Source organism: Acipenser ruthenus, chromosome 15 (genome assembly GCF_902713425.1).
Source record: "Acipenser ruthenus chromosome 15, fAciRut3.2 maternal haplotype, whole genome shotgun sequence".
Taxonomy (NCBI): Eukaryota; Metazoa; Chordata; class Actinopteri; order Acipenseriformes; family Acipenseridae; genus Acipenser; species Acipenser ruthenus.
The window spans coordinates 27,344,478-27,370,806 of NC_081203.1; the positions used below are offsets into that span (position 1 = coordinate 27,344,478).

Below are 26,329 nucleotides of genomic sequence, written 5' to 3' on the forward strand. Positions count from 1 at the left end.
TTAATGCAGTGTTATTACAACGGCAAAGGCTATGTACAGACAATTATAGAACAAAAAAAAGCACAAGGCAGCTTTTGGTATTTCTATTATTTTTTAGATATTAGTGAAATACATTTTATTATTTTTTTTTAACAACTGTACCATTATGTATTGGTAATCCATTGCACTACAATAGCATTACCAGTGTGCTACAGTATTAGGGATACATCTGAAACACTACAGTATTAAGATCACAATAAGAATAAAATCACTTTTCAGTTTTAGTTATACACTGTGTTAGTTACAAGTCCAAATATGTAATTCAGGCTGTGTGATCCAGTGGTTAAAGAAAATGGCTTGTAACCAGAAGGTCTCCAGTTCAAATCCCATCTCAGCCACTGACTTATTGTGTGACCCTGAGCAAGTTACTTAACCTCCTTGTGCTCCGTCTTTCGGGTGAGACGTAGTTGTAAGTGACTCTGCAGCTGATGCATAGTTCACACACCCTAGTCTCTGTAAGTCGCCTTGGATAAAGGTGTCTGCTAAATAAAAAAAGAATAATAATTCAGAGTGATAGTTGATTAACCGAAATGTAGATTTTGTTTGAGATACAAGCTTTCAAAACCCCCTTTTTACATTTGTATCTGAATATAAAGACTACAGACAAAGAGCTTGTTTTGAAAAGGCCTGTGCTGCATTGCTGCTCTGTTCTTTCTTCGTCACAATCGGTGCTAGAGTTATAGAATTTCTAAATGCATAAAATCCTATTTCTAATGTTGCTTAGCAATGAAGAGCTCCAGAAGAAAGCTTGTCATCAACATAATGCTTAAGTGAAGTGAAGTGAGGTGATAAGAAAAGATACTAAATAAAACATGGTTTATAACAGACCCAACAGGAATATCACACAATTCAGGCTGAGCTCCAAGAAAATTCCCAATAAGCTGCTAATTGAGTTGTTATTGACATGTGATTTGATTTAATCTTGGATGAAGACGTGCTGAATCTGCACATGTGGCTTCTGGCCAGTAAGCTAAATGACCAATTGACAAGTTCCCTATAGTTATTAATTATGTTATTTATTTATTTATTTATTTATTTATTTTCAACTCTAAGGTTGATACACAGGTTTAGGAGAACACATTTCTGTTACAGTATATAATAATACTATCAGTTTCAGCCAGTTTTCCTTTTCACAATAAACAAGCAAAATGACCCAAACCACTGTACTTTATTTGTGACTGAAGACCATGTTCAGTTTAATGAAAACCTGCGGCACTATCTACAAACAAAAAACAATGCACAGGCTCAAGTGCCATTTCCCTGAAGTGTTTCAAGGACAGTCCGGTTTATAAATAGCCTTTACTTTGTTAGCTGTCCTACCTTTATTATTTATTTCTTAGCAGACGCCCTTATCCAGGGCGACTTACAATTGTTACAAGATATCACATTATTTCACATACAATTACCCATTTATACAATTGGGTTTTTACTGGAGCAATCTAGGTAAAGTACCTTGCTCAAGGGTACAACAGCAGTGTCCCCCACTGGGGATTGAACCCACAACCCTCCGGTCAAGAGTCCAGAGCCCTAACCACTACTCCACGCTGCTCCCTCTCTAATGTTGTTTATTTGTTACTTTGGCAGCAACCACTATGAATAGTTAAGCACACCCAGTTCAACATTCAAATAGCAGTACAAGGAACTGAATAATTGGTAACATATTTGACTCTACGGTCAATGGAGACATATGTTGGATTGGCTTTTGGCATTTCAGCAACTAGTTAACAGCAAAAGTAAATTCTTAAATGTCAGATGAGTTAAGCGTTCTGATCTTTTTATTTCTAAGTACTAGAAGGCATTAGCCAAAGCGTTTGTTAACCTAGTTTTACTGCAGAAAACGAACAGGGCAATGTGACTACATCTTTTGACCTTGTTCTAAAAGCCTTCACAGTTTTGCAATGATGTGCCTATTTATAAATGTTTATATCTGAAGACTTCTGGCTGCTGGAAAATTATTTGTATAATTAGTTGACCTTGTTCTAAGCTCAAGTACAGCTATGGCCAAAAGTTTTGCATCACCCTATAGTTAACTAATTTTGCTTCATGAAGTCAAATGAAACCTACTAAACAATGTAACATTAACATATTAAATTACGCACCGCTTTGTAGTTTTCCATATACTTAACAAAAAACTGACAAAAATTGAAACATTTGATATTTTAAAATTTAACAAATACTGTACTACTATTATGGCTTCCGGTGGACTTTTGCAATATCATTTTGTTGTTAAATAAAATATCTAAATTATGATCATAAAGTAAAAAGAAATAAATAAATAAAATATCTAAATGCTAAAATTCAAGGTGATGCAAATCTTTTGGCTAGAGCTGTAGTTGTATTGATCTGTTGCCTAAATTCAAATTGTATCTGCTAGCAACCTGTACAACACAGCAAGTGGTCTCTCATTATGTCATCTTAAAGTAATCATTCATTGTATGGAACAGAAGCCTTCCTTCTTGAATTTGAGTGCTTCAGTACACTGCTGTCTGACACTTCAGCCATATATATATATAGCTCATCAAGCTCCACAATGTGGTTCTTTTGAAGTATCCAATTTAAGGGTTTCAATGGCTTCGAAAAGACTACAAAGATATCTGTACTTTACAGTAGAAGCAAATACATTCACAATGCATCCACATCGATATTTAAAGATGTTGTTATGAGCAGAAAACCACCAGAGCAGTTTATGAGTATTGTTGCTACTGCAGTCCGCTTTTTATTAAACTAAACTCTTTTTTTAATTATTATTTTTTTTAGTGCTATATATTTTATTTGTAAGGCTCAGTGAGAACTCCCTCGTAATCGGTATGGCTCGGTTAGCCAAACAGGTTGGCACCTCTGCTTTAGTCTTGCAAACCTGGAATGTGTTCATTCATGTATTGCTACTGCTGTAGTGTAGAGATCAGCTGATGCCAACTTTTAAAGGACCTGAAGAGTCATTTGAAAACATGTTATACAGAATGTCAAGTATCACAACATTGTAAACATTGTATTGTCTGTGACATTTATACTGGTTTCTGCAGTTTGCACCCAAAGCTACTGTACAGCACTAGATAACTGACTGCAGCGAAAGTTAAGCAGCCCAAGACAAAGGTAATTCATGTTCACTGAAGAGGTATCCATTGATATGTGTTGCTTGGTATGTTGGAATTTGGAAATCTGGAATTAGAAGAAATCCAAAATGCCATGTTTTGTTGACTTTGAATTTCATTGGCTTAGATGACACATCAGTTAAGAGCACATTAAACAATGGAGTGCTGATAACCATCCACTCTCAACATCAGGTAGGACTGATTTTATAGCTTGACAAGAAAATAAAGAATGGTATTGTTTGCAAAACAAATAAACATGATTTTGACCCACACAAAGAATTCCTGAACATATTGCTATCAAATCAAAGTCTAATTTTCAAATTCCAAATTAAAGCCCTTGGATACATGGCTGGGTATCAAAATCTCCCTTTCACCCAGCTGCTGCGTTCATATGGGCACAACAATCTACAACTCTTGCACAGGTCTGATGCTGGAAATACTGCCTGGATAACAGCTGATCTGTGTCTGACTGGCACAGTATCCAAAGACAATTGGATGTCATGCCTTGACTGCACCTTTTGATACAAATTATGATTTGCTACAATACTTATATCTGTGTAGTCATTGAAAACATAAAAATTGCAATTTTCAGTATAACTTTTTAAAATAAAAGCTATAATACATACCAGTAACACAGCTTTGTCACACTTTTTAATCCTTCAATGAATCTTTCAAGTTGTTACTTGTTTTCACAAAAAATGATGCAAAGCACAAAGGCACATTTTCTGAGGTGAATAACATGTTTCACATTATAACATGCAAAGAACCAACTCACGATGATAAGCTACCCTTCTTGTAAGCTGTTTCTTGCTATTTTTCTATCATCTTCTAACCTTTTTCCTCCAACAATGTGCCTGTGCCTTTGCACTCATGTGAAAACAGGCCTCAACATGTCTACGGAACATCACATTAACTTTGATTTATTGGAAAATGAATTCATTATTTGTAAATGCATGCAAAGACACCTCAGGAAAATGTACTGGTGTGAAGGGGGAAATATATAATGCTAATTATTCGCGCAGAATTTATTAAGCTTATTTGAATAGGGTATAAAAAAAACCTGAAAAAGGAATAGAGAAAGTTTCTTAAGCCACAGCTGTCTAATGGTGAATCGTTGCAGACACCGATAGCCCTACACAGGAATAGCCAGAAGCAAATATCATTTCAACTGCCTATTTGAGTTCCTTTTTATTATTATTAATCTTCTTTATTTGTCAGGGGCAATGTACAATATTTAACATTCATGACAAGTCACAAGATGTATTGTACCCAGACTTAGCTATAAGCTAATTTGCATCAGAAGTTCCTGGGATTGTGACCCCTGACCAGCACCACATACACCCACACATACATTATGATTATTTATTATTATTTACATAAACAAACACACTTTATTCTTGGATGATAACTTGAACCAATAGAGCATTGTGTCATTAACCAACCCTGGTAATCCCAATTCACCTATCTTCTTCATCATGCTATTTAAAGTAGTTCATTATATAGGTCTCAAATGCACAGTTTTGAATTTTCATTTCGAAACGTGATGTCTAGTAGTACACTAGGTTAAAAAAAAAAAAAAAAACACTCTGTTCACACGCCATGCTTTTACTGTCTTGTACTTCGTCGGTCATTTCACTTGCAGAGTGAAATTGTCCCCACTCCCTTCACTGGCAATATACCTGTCAGTAAGCAATCAGCTGCTTCCTCTGTTGAGTCACTTCCTTTTAGCCAGTCACATGCTTTGACCCAGAAAACATTGCTGAGGTGAAATGATCCAAAGAGTATAAGTGCAAACAGATAACCCAAGCTCTTTTCTTGTACCTAATTTTACAGCTGGATGCACAGAGGTAGATGGAGGTGAAGTAGCCTGACAAAGGTGAGACATTTACTCACAGAGCAATTTGGTACTGGCAACACCTAGAGAAACAGTCACTTAAAGAATAGCAAAATATCTGGGGTGATGGAAGTATTAGCTTCATGATACAGTATGTGCAGCCTGGGCAATACATCAGTTTCGTTACATTCATTTAAATAAATAACATGCTTTTTTTAACATCCTGATTTTTTGTGTTTAATATGAATGTTGGCTTTTTGACGGCATTGTGACGGCACAAGTATTTTTTTTATTTCTCCTTTGGAACCAATGGATTTTTATTAAATTTCAGTTCCATTGATGTTCTAGCTATTAAACAGGACATTAATCATAGCTCATATCTGTATTGCAAGTTTTATTGCACATTCCCTGGTTTTCATCAACCAAACACAGGCATATCTCTAAAAATATTGCTATTAGAGAATGCAAACGAAATTATCCAAACTCTTTCAAAATTACCTGGGGGAAAAAAGCACTTGGAGCGGAGCCAGTGAATATATATATATATAGATTTGATGCACTTCTTTAGTTTCTCTGTGTGCAGCATGATAAAAAAAGTTTGTGTAATATGAGAAGAATAGAAAGCAATAAGAAATGATCACAGAACTGCAGTGGTAACAGAGAAGGCTACAGGGGATGGATTCGGGTGGTGAGCTGCTGTTGTTGGAAATGAAACCATATAGAAGTAACTGACATTCTTATGTTCAGTAGTACAGCTAATGAGTGACTGGTAAAAAAAATCCACATGTATCATGAAAATCAATCATAACACATGTAGCATTACTTAAAGTGAATTTCACTATTGATGTTAGATGTTCATGTCTTAGTTTAGTTTAGTTTTCTATAGCCTCAGTTACTTTGTACCTTTGAAATTAACAGGAAACCTATTTCATTCAAAACCCCAAATACAGCAGCTTTTGAAAAGAAATAACTATGGTACTTTGTGTGCCATCCTTTAGCATCCCATGAAATCCTTAGTAAGCAATGTATTTAATAAAATTGCTTAATGTTACTCTAGGCATCTGTGACAGGGCGGCTGAGTGTTAATGACATCAGACCAAAAGCAGGAACTGAAAACACACATGCAGGTACTCGGGTACAAAGCGCACTGCAGCACCGTTTTTATTAAACAAAAACAAATGCAATATTTAAACAGAAAACACTGCTCACAGAGCAAAATAAAAAAGGTAAAGAAAAACAAACTCACCAACACTGACACCCAAGCAAATACCGTGATGGTCTGCCCAGCACTAGTAGCAATTGCTTGCTTTCTTGTTTCCTTACTTTCAGTTTCATTTTGCTTTGCTTTGCTTTGCCTTACTTTACTTTACTTCTCCCATCTCCCATCTCCCATCTCCCATCTCCCATCTCCCATCTCCCACCTCCCATCTCCCATCTCCCATCTCCCACCTCCCATCTCCCATCTCCCACCTCCCACCTCCCACCTCCCACCTCCCACCTCCCACCTCCCACCTCCCACCTCCCATCTCCCATCTCCCACCTCCCACCTCCCACCTCCCACCTCCCATCTCCCATCTCCCACCTCCCACCTCCCACCTCCCACCTCCCACCTCCCACCTCCCACCTCCCACCTCCCACCTCCCATCTCCCACCTCCCATCTCCCATCTCCCACCTCCCATCTCCCATCTCCCACCTCCCACCTCCCACCTCCCACCTCCCATCTCCCACCTCCCATCTCCCACCTCCCACCTCCCACCTCCCACCTCCCACCTCCCATCTCCCATCTCCCATCTCCCACCTCCCACCTCCCATCTCCCATCTCCCATCTCCCATCTCCCATCTCCCACCTCCCACCTCCCACCTCCCACCTCCCATCTCCCATCTCCCATCTCCCACCTCCCACCTCCCACCTCCCACCTCCCACCTCCCACCTCCCACCTCCCACCTCCCACCTCCCATCTCCCATCTCCCATCTCCCACCTCCCATCTCCCATCTCCCATCTCCCATCTCCCATCTCCCATCTCCCATCTCCCATCTCTCTTTCACACACACGTTCCTCCTCCGAATAACCACCTTGAAACAGGGAGAGCTGCAGGCTTTTATATTGGTGATCATCTCCCGATTAGCACCAAATTAATCAATTAATTAACTCGGGAGATGGTCACCTTCTGCACAGGGTTTTGTCTGGATGGGGCTTCCACGCAAACAATAACAAAACACGGCTTTTTCGCCATCACATTTCCAAATAAATAACTCATAATAAGAAAATAACACAGACTATACACAGGGGTGGGGGGTTACCCTGTTGTAAAATACAAACAATACATTCTTAAATCATACTAATCCATCAATAAACCATGACCTTTAAATCCTAATACATCGTAACACCCATTTTAAAATAAACATAAACAATACATTCATTTACAAGCATGGCTATTTATGTACAGGGCTTTTCCTCTGCCCTGCCACAGCATCCTTAACAACATTTCTACTAGTAGCCTACCTGTTGTTTTTTCTTATTCCAAGAAGTCTAAATAATTCTCAGATATATTAAGGTCGACTACAGATGGTCTCTGGCATGCCAGCCTACTTTTTTTCCCTCGTTAACTGCTTAAACATGACTATGTAGCAGGCAGTGCTAGCTGATGATGCCCTGCTGGTATGGCTTCTGACTCCTGCCAGTGAAATGAGGCTAAAAACTTATTAGCTGTTTGTGCAAACTGACCTGGCTTTTTTCATGATTAAGACACTTGCTTGCACTCGTAATCAAATAGAGTCCAGACACACTGGTGGCTATATAATGCATGTGACTTTTTTTGACATAAACATCTAATAAATGTGTGCCTTATGTAGGAGTGACCCAGTTAAAAGTAAGTGTTTAACGAGCAATAAAGTCAGCTTAATGGAATTATTAAAGTTTTGTAAACAGGCTTAAAATAAGCCAGTTGAATCAGATACAGCACAACGGATTCACAAAAATTTGCAAGTTCTTCTGAATTCAATCTCTGTCAGTTTGTGAAATCAAATATTGATGATTCAATTGGAAAACATCGAACCCTGAACCCTTATCCTCTCAGCTTCTTGAGTGAATGAAGATTTCAAAATGTACCATTCACCACACTCCAGCATGCATAGTCAACACACTATGACCAGGTACTTTCAGAATGTCACACACAGATGTGTTAATATAGCCATATACACATAGTTAATTGCTACCTTTTGTTGTTGCTCAAAGAGAAAACCTTTCCCACAGAAAGAGAGCCTTACTTTCATTACACTAAAAACGTCCTCTGTTCTTAAACATACTCTCATTTACAGCCATGCTGGCTCCTAATTGACCATATTTATGGAATGAGTATTAAGGAAAATATCCTTCTCTTGGCATGTGCTGCAACCCTGCTAGCCTGTGTTTTATCATGCTCTCTGTATGATTTTACTTGGCTTTACTACCGTTTTTGTTACCCTGGCATATGTACCACATGTATAAATAATTTAACCTGATTATTGATGAGACAAAATCCACTGTAAGAAATATAGGCCACCACTTTCAATTCAAATTCTGTTTTGCTTATTAAACCATTGGAAAAGAATGATATGAGCAGTGATACAGTTTTCACCTGCTGTTTGACCATGAGATTTACTGTCACTATAAGCCTATTCAATGACATGTACCTTGTAATACATTGAGTAAGGAGAAGGCAATTTGCTTGATAGGAGAACATGTTATGGATGTGCAAACTAATAGGTGCTATGCTTGATGTCGATGCATGTGCTTGCTCTGTTCAGGACAGCAAAACAAATATGGTTGGCTGGAAATTCAGTTTTCATTACACGACTTGTCAATAGCAGTGCAAATGTTCTGGGGAAACAAAAGGTGTTTTGAATTTACTCAACGCTTATCCTTCACTGCTCATGGACTTCTCATTGTGCCTGTTTCATATAAAATGTACCCATCTGTTGCTTCATCTAGTCTCCCACTCATGTCATATTTTAATAATACTGTTGTGATAGATAATTGGGTTCACTGGTAAAAAAATAAGTATTAAAAATACAACACATTTTCTGAGCACTGGGAAGAATTATAGCAGATGAATGGACAATAACACCATCAAGCTATTGTGGCAGACAATAGTGCATGTTTGACGTTTTCAGGGAGCAGAAAGTTTCAGTCTTACTTATGTACATTTTCTTGAATCATCCACACAGAATACAATAAGCATCTAATATTCTTACACCATAAGATATGTCAACACAGACAACTGTCTCAATATTCTCCAGTTCTTAACCTTGTGAATTATTCCATTTAGATTTAAATTTAAATTTGCTGTTGCTTTGGAGATTGCTAATGTGTCAATAAAAATAACTAAATAAATAAATAAATAGCAACAATAATAACACAACCTTTCATACATTCACTGAAGCAGCTACCACAAAAAAATTGTTTAACAAAGTGCTATACACCCATCTCATGCTATCAAAAAGTGGAGCTTTCAAATGAGTGTTCACTCAGCTGACCTGACAATAGCTTTCATTTTCAGGGCTCAGCGGTTCAGATCAAACAGCGGCTATCAGATTTGTCTCTTTTCTAAATAAGAGATGTGCTGTCTGTTCGCTCACTTTATCTCCAGATTACTAATGTCAGGAACAGTCATTGTAATAGTTGTTGGCCACTACTGACTTTTTTTTTTTAAAGATCTTAAGCATTGATTCTTATCTACTTGCTGACAGAAGTGGTGTCTTCTTTTGTTACAACCACAACACCTCATCTGTGGTGTCCTCAAATTACCAGCATAGAAGATGTGCTTAATTGCTGTGGTATTTTAGAGCTTGCTGCCATAGAGAGTGTTACGCTTTGAACGTATTCTGAATACGTTCTCAAGGCATGAATACAGAAATGTATTTTACATAAATGATTTAGTTCCAATAGAAATTCTTCTCCCAACAGGGCATTTTACAAGTGACTACGGTGTGCCAGTTCTTGAGAATTATGGTTTATGAATGTATCCAGTTAAATAGATGTTTTGGATCATGCCTTCATTAGGTTAATAGGTTAATTAGCAATAGGGTAACCGATTCAGAGAGTGAAAGTGTGAGGGTCTTCCAGAAACATTCAGATTAATATTTAACTAGGTCAAGACACTGGTGGTTTGACCTCTATATACCCATAGTCTGTTGAAATAGTTCACATATAGTAGAGCAAAGGTATGCTTGCTGTATTTGTGTATGTTTTCTGGTTTATATCTGGGTCATCTTTGTATTATATTTATTTTTCAGAATTGCCAGTCCTACCCATATGCATTAATGTTTGAACTCAGTTTACCTTTCTATCTTGCCATATTTTTACTATAAAGGGCTGATGTTATTTAGTCTCAAGAGGCTACTGGATCAATGGAGCAGTGGTTGAACATATACTTCAGAGGGTTATACGATGGATTTCTAACACTATTGGTCAGGCTTGGATGTGTGTTCTTTCCTGAGAGATGGATAAGGGCAAGGCAGTGTTAAAAAAAAGTGCCAGTACATGTGAGTGAAATGTTAAACAATTGTTCTCTGCAGTATACTAGGAACTACAATTGACATCCAGACACTCATTACATTGGATTGCTGTCTCTTCTCCTTAGAGTTGAGGAGACAGAACTCTTTGAAAGAATAGATATAAATACAAATGTGTTATGTCGTTTTTTTGCTAATTGTGTTTTATCAGGCGACCTCTATTTTACATAAATAAAGTAAACTGTAAATGACTTTCCTTATTACATGTATATGGCAATGTTAAAATGTTAAATTGTTTAAAAATACAGATCAGAATCAGAGATTACTTTTTATTGTATATCAGAACCTAATTCACACCAGTCCTCCCTTCAGTCTTACCTTACAGATTAATAAACCACGTCCTGTGACAATAACAGGTGGCTGATACTATGTAACTCAAAGTGCTTTATGAGCTTTACTTTGGGTGCTTTTGTGAATATGTTTGGTTATTTCCCTTTTTTTCTATTATTTCATTATAGTTTGTTTTATTGGTTGTTTATAGGTCATTTGCTGTGTATTTTTTTAATAATAAAATAAAAAGGAAATATCAAAGTATTTTAATACAAGCAGGGTTATCCAGTCCACTCTTAAGATGGTTACCTCCTCTTACACAAAATGAACCCTGTAGTTATTATTAAATATATCAGATTTGCTCTTGTCAAAACCTCAGTTCTTCTCATAGACCATCTCCAGTTTCATCCTTTTTTTATCATGCTATTAGCATTTTTTTCACAGTTCCTATTGACGGAAACTTGTGGGGTGTTAAAAGGAGCCTATCTGGTATAAAATGTGTCATGAACAGTTAAAGGAATATTTTTCAATCATTTTCTATTTTACAGTTTCATTTAGCTCCTGCAATACAGGTACACTGCTAAGCTGAATCATTTAACATGTACAATGAAAGCTTTCAAATGCACCTGTTGCTTTTGATGAAGCGTAATAATGTGAGTGCTGTATCTCGGCCAGTCCTTTTCACATTCTTGTCACTTGCTGTGGTGTACAGCTGCATATATACAGTGTTGCTAATATTATATTAATGTTAACATTCCAGGCATGTAGCGACATACTGAGGTTTCAAGCATTTAAGCATTTTGCTTCCAGCAATCTACTGTATTCATGCAAAGAACATGTTCCCAACCAATTCTTCTCAAATCAAAATACAGGTGTCTGGTTCTGTGCACTACAGAAGACTGGTGTTTCTGGCAATGCAAATCACTATGATTTTGTCTTGTTTTATGATCAGATGCGCTGTTAGGAGAATTCTGAGCAAATACAATGTTATGAGTGTTCTCTTGTATTTTGTTATTGGGCGCTTTAAGTCATATCGCACAAGGGTTTGTTACAGCAGTGTTGTGTAGATTATTTACTAAAATTGGTTAATGAATAACCAATTTTACATAATCATTTTGAATTGTATTACTTTACGACTTTTGCTCAGCATTACTGCCGTATATAGATGATTTACTTTAGTTTGCCATTTAGTTCAGTGGATTACACTTTCAAAGTCTATTTATGCAAATGTAAGCACAGCACTGGCAACAGTTTGAAAACTTAACCGCTCTGTCATCTGCTGGTAGTGAGCTTTTTATAGAAACCCAGGGAGCTTCTGAAAATGGTGTCTTGGAAAATGATGTCTTGGAAACTGGTAGCTGTTGTGTGTACTGTAGTGTTTCTAGTCCTAGGAATCTTAATTGGAAAGTTTGGTATTCCTCCTGACCTCCCCAGCTGGCTCAGGGAAATGAGTATTGATGGAGACAGCAGCTTCACAGAAAGACTCATGAAGGAAATCCGTGCAGACAACATTGAGAAAAACTTGAAGTAGGTATCCAGCTTGTTCTCACGTATTTTCTACTGGCAATGGCAATAATCTAAAGGTACTAACTGTGCCTGGTATCTACACACAAACACAGATTAAATGCATTCATGAACAGAGCAGGTACAGTACATTATGGGCAACCTTTAGCACACTCTTGGTAATCTGTTCTGGCAATAGGCTCCAGCCCTGCCTGTGTGTTCCAGTGGTTAAAGAAATGGGCTTATAACCAAGAGGTCCCTGGTTCAAATCCCACCTCAGCCATTGACTCATCGTGTGACCCTGAGCATGTCACTTAACCTCCTTGTGCTCTGTCTTTCGGGTGAGATGTAGTTGTAAGTGACTCTGCAGCTGATGCATAGTTCACACACCCTAGTCTCTGTAAGTCGCCTTGGATAAAGGCATCTGCTAAATAAACAAATAATAATAATAATAATAATAATAATAGTGATTGACATTTGTGTCAGCTTTTGTTGGAGCCACTTTTGGTTTGTGAACACCTGCCTGCTATGAACCCTGAAAATGTTCAGACATGCTGTCAGTCTGTGGCTCTAGGGCTGTGATGTAGAAGTTTTACAGTTTTCTTTAACCTAATAAAATACTGGACACATCATTGTGAGATGTATTCTGAGAAACAAACATTTGCTGAACAATATGAGTATGCATGCTGATGGGGTAAAGACTTCATACCTACCGCTACATATTTGAAAGGTTACTCTTCAGAACTCTCGAAGATCAATGACCAAAAGCTACTTTGTATTTATAATGGGAACAGGGAGTTGTTTGAATCAATCCTCATAAATACATACCGTAATTATGTACATGACGCTCATGTGTTTGTCCTTGGATTCTACTTGAGATCTGTATGCACATTTCAAGTTGAGTAGGTGAATCAATGTGTTTGTATTTGATGCTGTTTGTCATGCATCTGTATGTTTCCTCTTTAATCTATAACTATTACTTCCAACAAACATGTCCCACCCACTTCCTATATCCTCGCTTCCCTGCTTTTCCCCCATCAATCCTCTACACTTTTTTTATTCGGTGATGATATTGGCTTCAAAGAATGTTTTTGACAACGTAGTGCATATTTTTTGTAGCTATTTGCCTGTAAAGAAGGGGCCAAGTTAAATATGTGCCATAATGTCATTAGTGTCTCTTATTCTTATTCTCATATTTCCATGAATTTGAATAGACAAATGAAGGTGTTCAGGTTTGAGGCTTGGCATATTCACGATGTGCAATCTTTTTGCGCAGGTACTTCACACAAAAAGCTCATATCGCTGGCAGCCCTCGAGAAGAAGAAGAGCTGGTTAATTATATTTTTAATGAGTGGAAAAGTCACCTTGATAGTGCTCGGATCTACCCCTACTCTGTACTACTCTCCTATCCAAATGCCAGTGACCCAAATTACGTAGCTGTTCAGCTTGAGAATGGCACTGAAGCTGACATGTCGGCCAAGGTGGAGAAAATTCTCAACCCAGACCAGGAGGAGGACCCCACTGTTGTAAACCCTTTTAATGCTTACTCTCTTCCTGGCACTGTCATGGTAAGATTCTCTTGTGTTAGTGTAAGGGTCAGACGCTTTAGCATCCTTTTATCTTAAATTTCCTTTGCAGAAAATCTGTAATTGCCTATTTTAGATAGAAAGATATCTATTGCAGACGAGATCAAGGAAACTGTTTATTGGTTGTCAGAGATGATTTAATCAGGTGTTGTGCAGGTGGTGGTTTAGTGCACCCCATTATTACCAATAGGTAATTGGAAGAACACTGGTTGGCTAGTTTTCTAATGTGGGAGTGTTTGGGGGGACAGTAGTCCCAGTAGTGAGAGATTATTATTTTTCTATTAGTTTAACAACCGATACTGTTCAGCTGGCCCATTAGCAGAAGGGCAGCTGTGTGCTGAGCAGTTCTAAGTTGGAGCAGCCTATGTAAACCACCTGGTGTGACCAAAATGTAACTCAAGCTTCTAGAAGATACTTAACTTCTAGAAGATACTATGCATATAATTATTTTGGAGTATACATTTTTAAGGGACATTTACAACATTAAATACAAAACTAGTATGGTGTTACACTGAAGAGGTTTTATAGTGTTACTAAAATAATTTCTGCTATTTACAATATATTATGATAGGGTGTTTTTTTTCTTGTTTTGTAATATCACTGGGTGTCTCTTTCAGTAAGTGGTGCACTGGTGCCTCACGATTGACTTAAATTGCAATTACCATTCTAATCTGAAACATCACTGTGCATTTAATTGGTTCGGTGAACAGCAACAACTACTTTATTTAAGAAAGACAAGCATGTGTTATTCTGGGATTCATGCCATGTCTCAATAATATATATATATATATATATATATATATATATATATATATATATATATATATATATATATATATATGTTTTATTGATATGCAGCATTTAGAAACAATTAGATTTGTGCTACAAAAAATAATGTCAAAAATAATGTCAAAGATGAATTCCAGTACATTTAAATATGCAATTATTTTTATATCTTTTTTTTAATTGTGTAGGGGGATCCTGTTTATGTAAACTATGGGACCATTGAAGACTTCACATACATGAAGAGGAATCTTTCAATTGATCTGAATGGAACAATTGCAATTGCTCGCTATGGGAAAATTTACAGAGCGGACAAGGTACAGTACATGAAAACGCTTTATTTGTTTACAACATGCACTTAAGCACTTAAGGGGATTCATAAAAATAAAATAAAAAACCTTGAGCTTCGCTCTCATTGTTTTGGGTGCATTTGTGAACTCACCCGGACCATGTTCTGAAGCATTTATTTGAATGATCTAAACAGCAGGGTTAGCCATGATTCCATATCATATTATTTGCAGGTAAAACATGCAGCAGAGTTTGGCTGTGTTGGGATGGTACTGTACTCTGACCCTGCAGACTATGCAGTTGACAGTGAGGTGAGGGTGTACCCTGATGACTGGTGGTTGCCTGGTACAGGAGTTCAGCGTGGGACTGTCCTTCCCAGAGACGGGGATCCTTTGACACCATATTACCCATCAATAGGTGAATAAAGTGGCTATTTTTTCATATTAATATCTACACACAGGCCACTAGTTTTTTAGTTGGCAGGGAGCTCCACTGTCCAATAAAGGTGTGTTGTTTATTTCTGTGTCCCCAAGATTGTGGTGCATTATGGCAGTAAACTGTTAAAGGTGTTTTATCTAGCATTAAAGCAATCAGTATCCCACGGCAACTACTTTGAAAGGGCTGTGAAAAATATATAAATATAGTCTGCATGCTCTTTTTTTGTTTATAGTTTAAAATGGATAGAAACCAAAATGAGGTCTGTTCCTTTAAATTAGTTGTCCAGAAGATAAACATGGTACCTGCCTGTCCAAAGAAAGACATAAAAAACAACACTGGGAACACCCACCAACAAATTGTGCACTTCGGTGCTTAGGAAAGGAAGGAGTAAGCCCTGTTATGTGCTTAATTGGGATTGGTTGAATATAGCCAATGGAAAACTGTTCACTTCATTCAAGCACTTAGACAGGTTTTAGGTGCCTCCATCTTTTGAATATGTGTATAACTGAGCTGCCTTTGGGTTATAAAACTGCTGCATCTTATATACTATAGTATACTATAGACTATAACCAGAATATACAGTGCACCTTGTATATAATGCGCAACCCACATAAAACTAACATAAATGTACAAAATGGTGTGTGTTATACTCTGTAGATGTTGGTACTTCCTTCTTTCAAGAACACATGCTTAAATAACAAGCAGCTTTAAATGACATTTTACCTTTTTTTTTGTTATACTTTTCATTAGCTTTGTAAGTATTCTGAGTAGTTCCAGTATTAGAGTGCTGTTGCTCAAGTCTTGAGTTGTATTGATTTCTTCTGTATGTCCTTGGAAATTGTGCCATTAAAACCTTTCATGAGCTCCTTATGAAAGTTTTCAGTTATGTCTGGTAAGTGACTCAGATACTATCTCTATGGCTACCAGTAGCATCCCTTGAACAGTCAATGTCGGCACTTTATTTTTCAAAAAGGGAACCTATGCCATGATTACTGCCTAGATGTGTAAATTTAACTAATGTGGTATCGTAACACTATGTTTAAACAATCCAACTTTACTGCTCAGTGTTTGTTGTACGTGTTAAACAGGAATAACTGTCAGAATCAGGTTGTTTTAGAATGATGTGTAGATAATTACAGCTGAAATGTGTCAAATGGAACAGACATTTTCTAGTTTCAATACAATATTAGATTCAGTATTGATCAGCTGAGGTAATTGTTAACTTTAATCAGTGCTCATGTTGATAAGAACAATGAACATACGTTGTGGTAATTACTGTAAAACATGATGAACAATTAGATGACATGTTATTGAAGTTGTTGGCCTTGACATATTATTCATTTAAACAACAGAAACCTAATAGGTGGATAGCTGACCTATTTGTTAGGTAAGGCACAAAACCATGAGGTTGATTAACCATTTTTTGCTCCTTGTTGTACAAACACATCCCAGCACTATCAGGGCAGAGCACCAAATATTGTTTTTGTCAGTGTGATTGTTTCTGAAAAAAGCAACTCAGCACAGGAATGAAGGGCTATGAGATGGAGAAGATGCAAAGGAGTTCTGAGTCATTTACATGCAGTAGAAGATCATTCACACCGTCCGTTATAGCATGGGGTTCAAATATAAAACAAAGCAATAACAACAAAGCAAAATTGTTCATCTCTTCTCCTGCATTTGCGACACAGAAACAGACTGAGCTCTCAAAATGAAGCTGCTCCACTGGAGTTTCATTTAGTTTGCCTCTCTTAGATACGTCTTTCATGCAAGCCATGTGATTTCAGGTTTTCCTAATTTCTCTAAAACAACACACACCATGAATCTCCAAGGCATTCCCTCTTTTCATGCTGTGTAATACCAGATGCTGCATCTTTCCGGCACATTACTTTCAGAAATAGCTGTGCTGCTGTTGCAGTTTGAAGCTGAACCAGGTGGCTGATTGCACTAATTGTTATTCCAGACCCTGCAAATAATAAAGTAAACGTCATTCTCCTAAAGGTATTACCAGCACACTTAATAAAGTAAACTTGGAAAGTATAATACATTGTGACAGGGTCCGGTATTAAAATGTACACTACAGTACAATGACTTTACACTTGTATTCTGTAGTAAAAAGTCTTATTTCTGAAATGTTTGTACTTTAGTATTAGCGTTTAAACTTTGTAATATTCTCTGGTGCTAGCAGCTTGCAGACACCTTCTTGGCTATTAACCTACAGCTATAAATAGTTGTCCCTAGGCCACAGGACCATACTGGGGAATTAATTCCTACTAACAGCATCAACAGCAGAATTGCCTTCTCATTTCACAACAAGATTTATAGCTAATGTGTTTTCCCTGTGGGCTTGAACATCCTGCCTGCCTGGGGTGCACCACAGTACTGCACTCTGTGCTGTCCAAGGTGCTGACCTTTGAATGAACCCAAAAAGGGTCTGCTTTTACTTGTGTAGGTAAATCTGCAATATCAGAGCTCAATAGTGGAGATGCTTGTATCCTGAAGCCTGTCTTTTGTTGAGAGGAGTTACGCTAAACATGGGTAACTGATTGAAACAATGAGTTTCCTTCGATGGGATTCTGGATCTCCTCCAGCAGGTAAACTGTTAAACAATTACAGACATCAGGTGAGGCTAATGATTGGTTGTATGATTCTGCTTGGATGATTGCATGGATTCTGGATTCCATGCAATCCATCATGGTGGAAAGATCAACATAATTGAAAAAACAAAACAAAGGCAGGGTGAGTACAGCAACAACATTATGACAAAAACAATATAAAATAATTTGATCCAAATATTCAATGAATTTTCTATATAAACCCAAATAAAATATTCTTAACCTCTGATGACAGGAAGGGCTATTACTGTCCATTCATGTTTGTGTAATTCGGTTTTTCATTCTGTTATGGCAACATTAATGTCATCAGCATGGCTCATGACTCCCAATATACATTATAAACCCAAAGAATGAATTTCAACTAATATAGTCAGCCACTCAGGCAGTTTGTTTGGCTGTTGTAAATGTCAGCTGCTCAATTACAGTTACAGGAGCTCAAATAGAAAATATGAGTCACCCACAGAGTATTGGACCACATTTGTAGCTTGTGATATTAAAAAATGAAATTCTGATTTGATACTGTGATGGTTCCTGATGTTATGTGCGTGACGTGATGTGGTGTGCCCTACTGCTCCTCTCTTGGAGCTGTGGTAGAGGGTTCACAATGGAGCACCTGGTGGCCGAGGTTTGTGTCACATCCCAAGCATAGGTAATTCATTACAGTACCTACGATAAGTGGACAACAAAATACAGCAACTTATGTTTCACTGTGTGTTGTGAATCATAATATTGCTTTCAATTACTGTAATCCAGAACACCGTAGGGGTGTGTCAATTATTCAGACACGCTACTCCTTCAACTTGTTTAATTATCCTGGGAAAAAATGTGTTAATTTCACATACTAGAACAAACACAGAGTTACAACTGCTGAACAGTGGAGTATGTGTGTGTGAAAAGCTTTCTAAGGGGTCACCATTTACAGAGAATAGACCAGCGTGGGGGGATTTTACATGTTTGGTTGGTCAAATTGGCTGCTATTTAGGTACATTCTTGCAATGAAGCATGATCTAAAGAGCAGCCAAATCAACCAGTCCAGACCAGCAGCCTTTTTGATTACATACTTGTCTTCCCCTGATTAGTGGAAATCATCAATAAGACATTTGTGTTTGCTACTGCCAAATGTATTGTGTATCAATAAAATCAGATCCAGTCTAGTTCAAATGGATTTTGGTCAAAAATGACAGTGGTTATGACAAGATTGGGGACTTTGTCATATCTGGTATATAATATATTCTTTATTATTACAACATTTCAAATGTTGGCTGATCAGATGGCTGTGTGTATTTATTTTTATGGTTACCCATTACACAGTGCTTTACAAAATTAAATCTGACAGAAAAGCACAGGAAAGTGTAAATGACATACTGTGACAAGATTAATAATATAAATTGAAGGTTGCTTTTTGGGAAATAAGTGGAAAGCCTTTGATGCAGAGTTTTAAATTTAACCAATAAATTGCTCAAGACTTGTAGGGTGCAAGACACAGTTCTGATTTGTATATATGAGAAAGCAGAGTTTTAAGCCTTCAAAAAGGAAAAACAGTACAACAAAAAATAAATGCTTGTATTAAGAAAAAATATCAAAATGTATGAATTATATTCATTGCATTGGTGTCCAATGAGGGTATGTTGTATCACATCGAAACACATAACAGGCAAGTCAATACATACTGTACTCCATCCATCAATTTATGTATACATCAGTTCATCTATCAATAAACCTGTCTACTCTTATATTTATTAATGATCTATTCAACTATGTACAGCAAATGAAGATGTCTAGTGTTTGTGTTTGGCATTGATCTTTTACATGTCCATTTAACATTACCAATATAATAGTAATGGTTATTGTGTTTGTAGAATGTTCCTTATTGGCTTGCAGTCGGTAATTATTATTATAGATTACCAAACTTGTGGGTAGGGGTTCTGGTCCACAAGGACAGATGGATTCAATTGGGGAGGTGTGAGAGTGTAAAAGTTTTTTTTTTTTTTTTTTTTTTTTGTGGAACCCCTGGGTGAAAAGAATGTACACAGTGAACTTTGACTGCAGTCATCCTCAAAATCAATATGCAATTCTCTACTGTACTTCTCATCAACAGCTGTAAATATTTTTCTCATTGACCATAAAAGTAAATACAAATGTTAGCCTTTAATCACAAGGTGCTGCAACCCAGAACCTTCATTTAAAGCTGGTGGTGTGTTCTGGAGGGCAAAATTTAAATAAATAGACTCAATATGTATTTCAATCCAGAAGTTTATATTCGTTTTCATAATAAATATAGTATAATGTACACTGTTATTCAAGTCTGATTAACCACAATGTTAGACTGATACTGTACTGGCTGGACTAGCTAGTGTGCATGTAGATGCCTGCTGTAATGAATTCTTTTAAAGTGGACATATTCATTATATAATGTTTTTATGGCTGTGTCTTTGTTATATTGTTATATTCTGTATAAGAGCTTCACTAACAGTGTTACATGCTTCATTTTGTTCTGATTAGATTCTATACAGAATGGCTAAGAGGGCATAATGACATTTCGGCTTAGAGACGGCACAATACTTATTTGTATTTCTATATTAACATTCACCCATGTTTACAATTCTGTTATTTTATTTTGTCACTTTAATGATTTGCTATTCAATATATTTTTGCAGAATTGATCTTGCCGTGTTTATGTATATCTGAATTGATTTGTGGTATTGGATTATTGCAGCTACTGCAAGTAATCACTGAAGAAAGGTCCTTTCACTCCAGTGGGGTTCTGGGGCTATTATGTCACTCTGTATGCTTGTAGAGACAAACCTGCTCTGTGGCTGGTAAGAGAACAGGAAATGAAAATGGATGTGTTGCGAATAGAAAATGGTGGTGAGGTCAAAGCCGGAAGAGTTTGAAAAGAATGAGTGGGTTTTACAACAGCTAGGTATATACTGTGCACTGATTCATCTGATTTGCTCAGTTCTACCTGCGCTACATGGTTTTGCAGTGCTTGTAGGATAGATTAAAAACAATTGCTATCGACTTACAATACTGTCAGAGGTCAATTTTTTTCATGATTTACTATTAGATTATAAAGTGCAGTGTGTCTCAATATGACATTTTACTTTGCACCAAAAAATTTTAAAAAAAACCAATCTAAAACTTAAATACTACTGTTACAACAAACACACTTTTTATTTGAGTTCATAATCTTGTGCAAAGCAGGACTTACAAACATAGGATATTACCATTAGTTACATATTTCTAATGCAAGTCCAACATATTTTAGTGTATTTAAATATGGCTATACATATTTAAATACTGTACGACACACAACAGTTTTGGGGCACTTGTTGGCAATGAGGCCCATTTATCTAATTACAGTACAGTATGTACTGAAAGGTTGTTTTTTCTGATGTCTTTGTTGCAAATTATATAATTAGCATGGCCTAGATATTGGCAATTATGTTATTTTGTCTGTTTCTCTAGCAATTCCCCCAGAAAGCAGAATGAAAAGAACAGTGAATTATTAGTAATTGCTGTAATGCATTTCTGGGTATTTCAAGCCTTTTGAAAATAAAGCTTAAATGAATTCTGTTGTATCAATAGGTAACAAGTGTCAAAAAATCCAAATTGTATCTATACTAACTGTAAGTTTTTTAAGTTGTCCAAACATAGGACTGCATTCACAAAGGATTTTTATATATTAGTACATACCATCCATTTGTCTGGTTGTCCATTTGTTCTTCATACTCCCTGTTTGAAAAACTAACAATATCTATATATCTAAACATACTACCTAAATAGTGTGACAATGAGATTGTGAATGAAGTGAAAGGCAGTTACATGGTTTCAACATAATCTTGCATGATTCAGACAGTGTGGGTAGGCTAAACATAAGGCATGCAGGTCATTGCTCCTAATATATATATATAGATATACACACATAGATAAAAAATAGGTAGTCTTATAACATGATTATTCCCAAATGTAATGTATTGAAATCTATACAAGGTTATTATATACATTATAATGAATGGATCTTTCCAGTTAGTGACAAGATTTTATTTAGAAAACAACATGTTGCTGATTTCTATAGACATGCAGCCAAGTCTAAGATGATGCCAGGTGGTTAAAGCAAGTCTTAATTGCTACTCAAATGGTTACAGAATTGCATCAGTCACCAAGTTTAAATGTGTGAACTTTAATGACCATTCCTCAATGGAGTCTATTCTCCAGAATGTCCCACAGAGTCCTTTAGGTATTCAAGCTCATTTCAGACTGAAAGCAGAGATACTGGGCTACATATTTCCATGTCATTCTTGTGTGTTTTCTAACATTTATACGAATATCAGTACTGACTTACCACCCTGTTTATTTAATATAGCAAATACACAAATCATTTGAAGAACAATGGTGCTTTTGTTCATCAAACCATGTTGCTTTTAGCACTTTAAATCATATGACTATTGTTTATTTCAAATTACATTTGACTTGGTTGTGTTTTTTTTTTTTAATTCTCCACAGAGTCTGCGTTTTACCAAAAAGAGAGTGACTCTTTTAGTGTATCTGCGATCCCAGTTACTCCAATAGGATATGATGATGCTATTAAATACCTCAGGTAATTTACATTTAAATGTGGCATACATAAAGATTTTCAAGACGATATCATAGAAATATTATACAAACCTTTCTTTTTTCTATTTTAGAAAAATATCTGGACCAGAAGCAAACAGCACATGGCAAGGGGGTCTGAATGTGACATATCGACTTGGTCCAGGATTTATTCCTCCTTATAGCAACAGGTGATGACCTAACATTTATTCAGCTAAGACCCTTTGCAGTATTTCACACTGGCATTTTAAACATTCATGTCCATATTAATAATGATCTTCATTAGTGGCACATCGGTGGCAGTGCAATATTGTCTTTACTCAGGGGTCAATGTTAGCACTTTAACATAAAGTAACAGTGGTAACACAATGTTATGAACCAATGCATACCGATAATCCTGTGGTGCTTTATCATGAAATATTTTATTTCAATCCACAGTACATTTGGTAGTAGTGGTAGGGTCTGTTAGCTTAAAATCGAATTCTGTTTTTGTTTTGTTTTTTACTGACTAAATGCTGTTTGCAATAATTATCTGCAGCCCGCAAAGCAGGGAGAAGATACTAAAATTATACTTTCCGTCCATCTGTCTTTCACACTCCATCACTCACAAACTAAGTAGGTTAAAGAGGTCATTGTTATGCAGGTAGACTAAAGCATATACAAGGATTGTGTGAAACCTTTGACTTTTGACCTCCAGGTCAAGGTCACAGAACATCAAAACGATTCTCTGTTTGACGTTCTCACAATAGGGGTAGAACCAATGACCCGATTTGGATAACATTTTGTAGAATCAAACAATGAACTTGGTTCCTATTGCGTTTAAAGTAAATCTGTGAATGGCAAATAGGTCAAAATAGCCTCTGTTTTGGCCATTGACCAAGAACCAAAATCATTAATCCAGCAATGACCTGCTGAGGATTCACATACATTGGGCAGGAGTTAATTGTGGAAGTACTTAGTAGTTTTACTTGCATCTTGCACTTCATTCTTAGTTTGCTGTAAGGGGCTCAGAAGTTTCCAGGATTTAAAATGCTTTACAAAATTCATTTAGTGCCTGTCTGCTTTCTTCAGTCTCTCAATAGTAAACTTGCTGGGGATGAATATGGGCTCTCCCTGGGCACAGTATTTTCAGCACCACATGAGGTTTATCAATCAAGTCAATCAGAGTTCTTCTCCAAGCTTTGAAAAATATATGTGCACATAAAACACACAAACATGCTATTGCAACTTTCCGCTTGGTCTCACTTGGAAAATATGCTGCAAACTCATTCACTAGTACATTACAAAAGATGTTATTAGCAGTCTGGCTGTGGCAGATAAGTATAATTCCAGGGCACATGATAATGCTTTTCAGGTTGGCTACATTTGAAAAAAAGATGGAAGTACTCAGGACTGTATGGTGATGCAGAAAGAAATCAGCAGATGTCTCCATGGCAACTCACAGTAGTTTCCTGGTGAATTTATTGGTAGCTTAAAAAAAAAAAAGTTAATCCCCCCAAAACAATGCAGATATTAAAATAAATATTTACTTTTTTCTGTGAGCATTCAAATTCAAATGGAAAAGTCTCTGAAACTAAAGGATTTAGACATAACTGCATAGGCTCTCACATACAAATAAGAAAAAAAAAAAAACTACTACTGACAAATTTTACAGGCCCTACATGTAAATAGGCCTACGTTTAAGAAGCAGCATCACATTGTTATAGGCTATTACAATACCTTTCATAAATATTAGACGCTTGTGATGTTTATCCGTCATTCCTGGGAACTTTAAAAACAACTTAGTGATGTTTCAGATTTACGTGTCAATTTTGGTTAGCACCAACTTCTACAGAAGCTGTATGCATTGTTTAAAAGGCAGGCTGCAGTCCAGGATATTACATCATCTTCATTATGGGTCAACTTGGCTGAAGGTGCTGCACCTGCTTTGCACTCGTGTGGCAGCTTGTTCTTCAATTGCTGATAATAGGGATGGTTTTATATAGAACGCTATATTACAAGGTTAGATTATAGAAGTCGAATGGATTCTTTTACTTTTATATAATGTTGAAGGCTGCTTTTGTTTTGCTTTGTACAGTTGATTTAGTAGGAATGCTTTTATTGTCACATTATTCAGAGAATAGTGGTAATGATATAATGGCAGATTCTTTAAGCAGCACGACTTTAGCCTTTGAAAAATCTGACCTTTAAAAACTGATAAAAAAAAGGAAGGCAGCTAATTATGAGATGGATTGGAAGAGATGGATGAGAGTAATTGTGACACAGATTAAATCCCAGATGCTTTGGGCTCAGAGACTAGTGGTTGTCTATCATTTTGGCAGAAAGTGGCTAATGCTAGAAAGATTAAACTTGGAGTTTTCTTTTTTTAAAGCTTCTCTGGTTCCTGCATGTAATTTGCACTTTTACTGTGAAGAGGAAAAAAAAAAACTTATTAAACAACTCAGATATTCCATTAAGAACTATTTACCAGCATATATGATTTATTTTCTAGTAATGCTTTTTAGAAGTAATCTCCATTGTATATAAATTATTCTGTCAATTCTGGAATGCTTCCCTATAATATATGTTATTAGCAGCTCTCATTAAAATAAATAACATTATTAAAACAAGCTAAGACGAAGCTGCTTGAAAAGGTTAATTGTGTCCGATAATCATCTCAGGCAGGCAGGGCTGTGTATCAACAGGTGCATGTAGCCATCATGTACAGGACTGGGTGCATGTAGACTTTACTGATCCCACATGAATGGGCAAAATGTCAATCTAATTAAATTTCACTTTCAAACCATTAAATAACCAATTGATTCATCAGATGTCTATATGATTAACATAAAAGATCAGTCAGCACTAACGGTCACATTGGATTTTAAACAGATCAATAAAAGAAAATAAATAGCTATATGTATGGTGTGACTGTACTTCAGTACTGACTCTCTGCATTTGGTCAAGAATTACAGTTTTGCTGATAAGGTCATGCTCAAGGTACAGTATGCAAAAACAGAAGAGGGTGGTTGTCAGAAAAACCAACAGATAACTGATATTTACCCTTATAAAAGTGTACTATAGCAAAACCATAGCAAAGTGTAATAAAGCATGCTAAAGCATAGGTACGCATTGTAAGGTCCTGAGATGTACAGTATAGTAAAGCATATTAAGAAGCATGGCAAACCATGGGAACACTGCTAAATGACTGTGCAAATTTACCAAGGTAAAAAAAGTGTAGGAGCAAAAATAAGGTCTAGGGGAATCTGTGCAGATAAAATTAAACGGGATGTCTTGTATGCATCTATCACTGTACACAAGATATACAACAATAGTGCTGAAATAATTGTTGATTTTATTGTGTATACAGCCACCAGCAATGTCAAAATAGATTTCAATCACTTTTAAATGAGTAAGATCCATACCCAGATAAGACACTTGGTTGAAGCTGAAGCTCTCTCCCTGTGCTGAGGACCATACTGTACCTCTACACAGCTCCCCAGTTTTCTTCTCAAAATGTTTCCTAGTATGCATAAATAACATTTAAAGGGCATCATTGATTTCATTAGCTGCTGTGCAGCATTGTTTAAAATGCAAGGCCGTGTCATTGCAGGTGGTAACAACGTGATGTTGACACATTAAGGCCATTTCACCCCACAGATGAAACCTGCTGTTTTTAGATATGCACCATATATACCACATGGGAAGAAAATCTTTTAAATGAAATGATTTCTACTTTAATGTCATACAGTATAGA

At 36.6% G+C, this 26,329-nt stretch overlaps 1 protein-coding gene across 3 annotated transcripts in view; it reads left to right on the forward strand.

Annotated features, from left to right (window-relative positions):
- The first annotated feature begins 11,994 nt into the window (after positions 1-11,994).
- Positions 11,995-26,329, forward strand: part of LOC117422025 (glutamate carboxypeptidase 2-like) — a 63,201-nt gene continuing 48,866 nt past the window's right edge. The window contains exons 1-6 of one of the 3 annotated variants that reach the window (XM_058987685.1): positions 11,995-12,317; positions 13,570-13,861; positions 14,854-14,979; positions 15,184-15,367; positions 22,507-22,600; positions 22,689-22,784. In XM_058987685.1, coding sequence (XP_058843668.1) covers positions 12,112-12,317; positions 13,570-13,861; positions 14,854-14,979; positions 15,184-15,367; positions 22,507-22,600; positions 22,689-22,784 — 998 coding nt within the window. In that variant the 5' untranslated portion in view covers positions 11,995-12,111. The remainder of the gene's footprint in view (positions 12,318-13,569; positions 13,862-14,853; positions 14,980-15,183; positions 15,368-22,506; positions 22,601-22,688; positions 22,785-26,329) is intronic. The other 2 variants (XM_058987684.1, XM_058987686.1) reach the window with 2 other exon arrangements.